The sequence below is a fragment of the Cebus imitator genome, unplaced genomic scaffold (genome assembly GCF_001604975.1).
Source record: "Cebus imitator isolate Cc_AM_T3 unplaced genomic scaffold, Cebus_imitator-1.0 Scaffold9, whole genome shotgun sequence".
NCBI lineage: Eukaryota > Metazoa > Chordata > Mammalia > Primates > Cebidae > Cebus > Cebus imitator.
The window spans coordinates 736,187-739,118 of record NW_016107324.1 but is presented as its reverse complement, the minus strand read 5'-3'; the positions used below and the strand labels follow the sequence as shown (position 1 = coordinate 739,118).

General features: G+C 35.3%; 1 protein-coding gene across 1 annotated transcript in view; it reads left to right on the top strand.

The window, feature by feature from the left end:
- The window catches only part of TERF1 (telomeric repeat binding factor 1), a 46,649-nt gene extending 44,549 nt beyond the window's left edge, over window positions 1-2,100 (top strand). Inside the window, exon 12 of the mRNA XM_017544338.2 lies at window positions 147-2,100. Within this exon, the coding sequence (XP_017399827.1) occupies window positions 147-185 (39 nt within the window). The 3' untranslated portion in view covers window positions 186-2,100. The remainder of the gene's footprint in view (window positions 1-146) is intronic.
- Window positions 2,101-2,932: the final 832 nt, after the last annotated feature.

Sequence of the window (2,932 nt, the reverse complement as noted above, 5' to 3'; positions counted from 1 at the left end):
GGGGTTTCACCATGTTGACCAGGATGGTCTCGATCTCTTGACCTCGTGATCCACCCGCCTCGGCCTCCCAAAGTGCTGGGATTACAGGCTTGAGCCACCGCGCCCGGCCTGTTTTAATTTGTTATGTGCTCTTTGTATCTTTTCAGGCGATTGGCATGGCTGGAGTTATTATGATTTTGTATTGATTTTGATTTTTCAAGAAAATACAAGATAAACGGCAATAGAACAAAAGAAATGGGTTTTATAGGTTTAATGTCCAGAAATAGATCACCTTAAACTCTTCCCTCAAACTATTACCATGAATGGAATCTGGTACAATCAGTTTAATGTATAAAATGAGGAAATAGAAAGTTTTAAGCAGAGTAGTAGACTTTATGAAATTGTACTGCCCTTATGTTTTCTTTCTGATCTGACACTGATTGGTCAGTTGTGTCACTCATTCAACTCTAGCTATAGAAAGTAGTAGGAGTTGGTACCAGTGATTACTAGGCCACTTAATCTCGAAACTTAAAAATAAATCTTTCCTTACTTTCCAGACTGATAACTTATTCCATATGATGTTTTTCCAAGACTCTTTCAGTCACAGGTAAAATTAAGCAAAGCCTGAAAACATTTAGATCAAGCAAAATAAGGCATAATCATTATATCAAGCTAAAGTTACTTGTTTTCAATAGAAGAAAAAAAATACTTAATGCTAAACACTGTTGTTCAGTTAACTTTACTGACAACATTACTACTTTGGGTTAGGGGTGAGCAAAATTTTTCTGTAAAGAGCAAGATTTATAGAAAATATGTATGTGAAATATTCATAGTTTCTGTTATATATTTTAAATATTTTAATTTTTTAAATGTAAAAATGATTCTTAGCTTCAGGGCTGAAAAAAACCAACCTTGGGCTGGGTTTTGGCAGTAACTTGCTGACCCCTGCTATAGATGATCCACTGGAAAATACTACTTAAACTTACTGCACCCAGGACCCCAAATAGGATTCAAACAGAGAGTATTGGTCACTTCTTGAAAGAAAGGGGCTTTTGTATTGTATAAGACATCATCTATGCTTCTTGTTAAAAATACTATAGCTCAGATAAAGACAAGAAAACAATGCTGTATATGTGTATAAAATTTTTCTAAACCACAACTTTTTAAAGCTGAATGATATATGACAACTTCTTGAAAGAACAGAAATTCTTAACTTGGAGACCATGGAGTTGATAGGCTCTTTAAAGGGAGTCTATGTGGCCCCCAAATTTGTATATAAAATTTTAGATACCTACACTTTTCTGTGGAGTGGATCTATAAAATTTCTGTGACCCCAAAGGTTAATAACCCACTGTTGAAGTCCTTTTAATTAGTCACCCCACACATGAAAAAATAATACATCTCTTGTTTTTTATCAGTTAATGACAAGCAGTGTCGTGAGGTTTTGTAGGAATGAAGGCTTAGTCAGGCAGTAATAGATAGGCATAGGAGGCTGTCAGTCTTTGTCTAGAGATTGAATAGCCATGTACTTGTAAGCAGTACAGTTGCCGATAGGTGTGCTGCAGACAAACAAGCAAAAGCAGGTACAGAAGAGACCAGGTTGGTATCTCGGATTAAGTCACAAAGCAGAGGGATGGCAGGAACAAATGACCAGGTTTAAGGTAGCTCAGACAAACTTATACCTGGGGTTTGGTTGTGGTCACTGCCAACTCTTTGGTATCGAGTCATATGCAAGATGGTTCTCATGTCATGTTTGTCCTCTTCAGGCCACCTTGAATTCTTCCTAATTAATGGCATCAGACAAGCGTTTTTTTTGTTTTTTTTTTCTTTAATTGTAGTAAAGTACACATGATATAAAATTTATCATTTACCATTTTAACCATTTTTAAATGTACAGTTTGGTAGCATTAAATATATTCTTATTGTGCTACCATCACTACCACCTATGAATAGCATTCTTCCTCTTACAAAACTGAAACCGTACCCATTTAACAGTAACTCCATTTCCATCCCCCCAACCCCCTTGCAACTATCATTCTACTTTCTGTTTATGAATTGAACTATTCTAGGTACCTCATATCACTAAAGTAATATAATATTTGTCTTTTTCTGTCTAACGTAATGTCCTCAAGGTTCATCCATGTTCTAGAATGCATTGGAACTTTCTTTTTAAGGCTGAATTATACAAACATTTTGTTTGTCCATTTATCAATTGATGGACAGTTGAGTTGCTTCCACATTTTAACTATTGCGAATAATGCTGCTATGAACATGGTTGTACAAATATCTCTTCAGTCCGCAGCTCTCAGCTCTTTTGGATATATACCCAGAAGTGGAATTGCTGGATCATATGGTAGTTCTTTTTTAAATTTTTTGGTTAACTGCATACTGTTTTCCATAGTGGCACTATAATTTTACATTCCCACCAACAGTGTGCACAGGTTCCACTTCATCCATATCCTCACCAACACTTTTTTTGTGTTTTTTTGATAGCAGCCATCTGAATGAACGTGGGTTGATGAACTGGGTTTTTAAAGAAAATGTGAAGTGCTGGAGAATGTCTTGTAGTCTAGTCACAGTAAATAATCACGCAGATGGACAGATTGCTTTTTTGGCATGCCAACAGAAAGAGTAATTAGTTGGTCACTTGTAGCAAATGCCAAGTATCAGTAATTTTTCTGTGTATAGTATTAAATTTGCTTTTTAAATTTTTTATTTCAAGCATTTTCTCTCAGCCTAAAATTCGATGTTTTTAATTAGTTTACGTTAGTTGCGTTTTTCAAAGTCTATTTTAGACAAGATTTGAGTTGTGTATGTGTGTGTAATATTTCCCCTAACATAGGCAAAACAGGGTTTTCACTGAGTTCATTAGTGAACTACTAAACGTTCATATTCTATTTGGAGATTTGGAGGATTAATAAATACAACTGTTAACAGTTGTAGAAGAGCATTT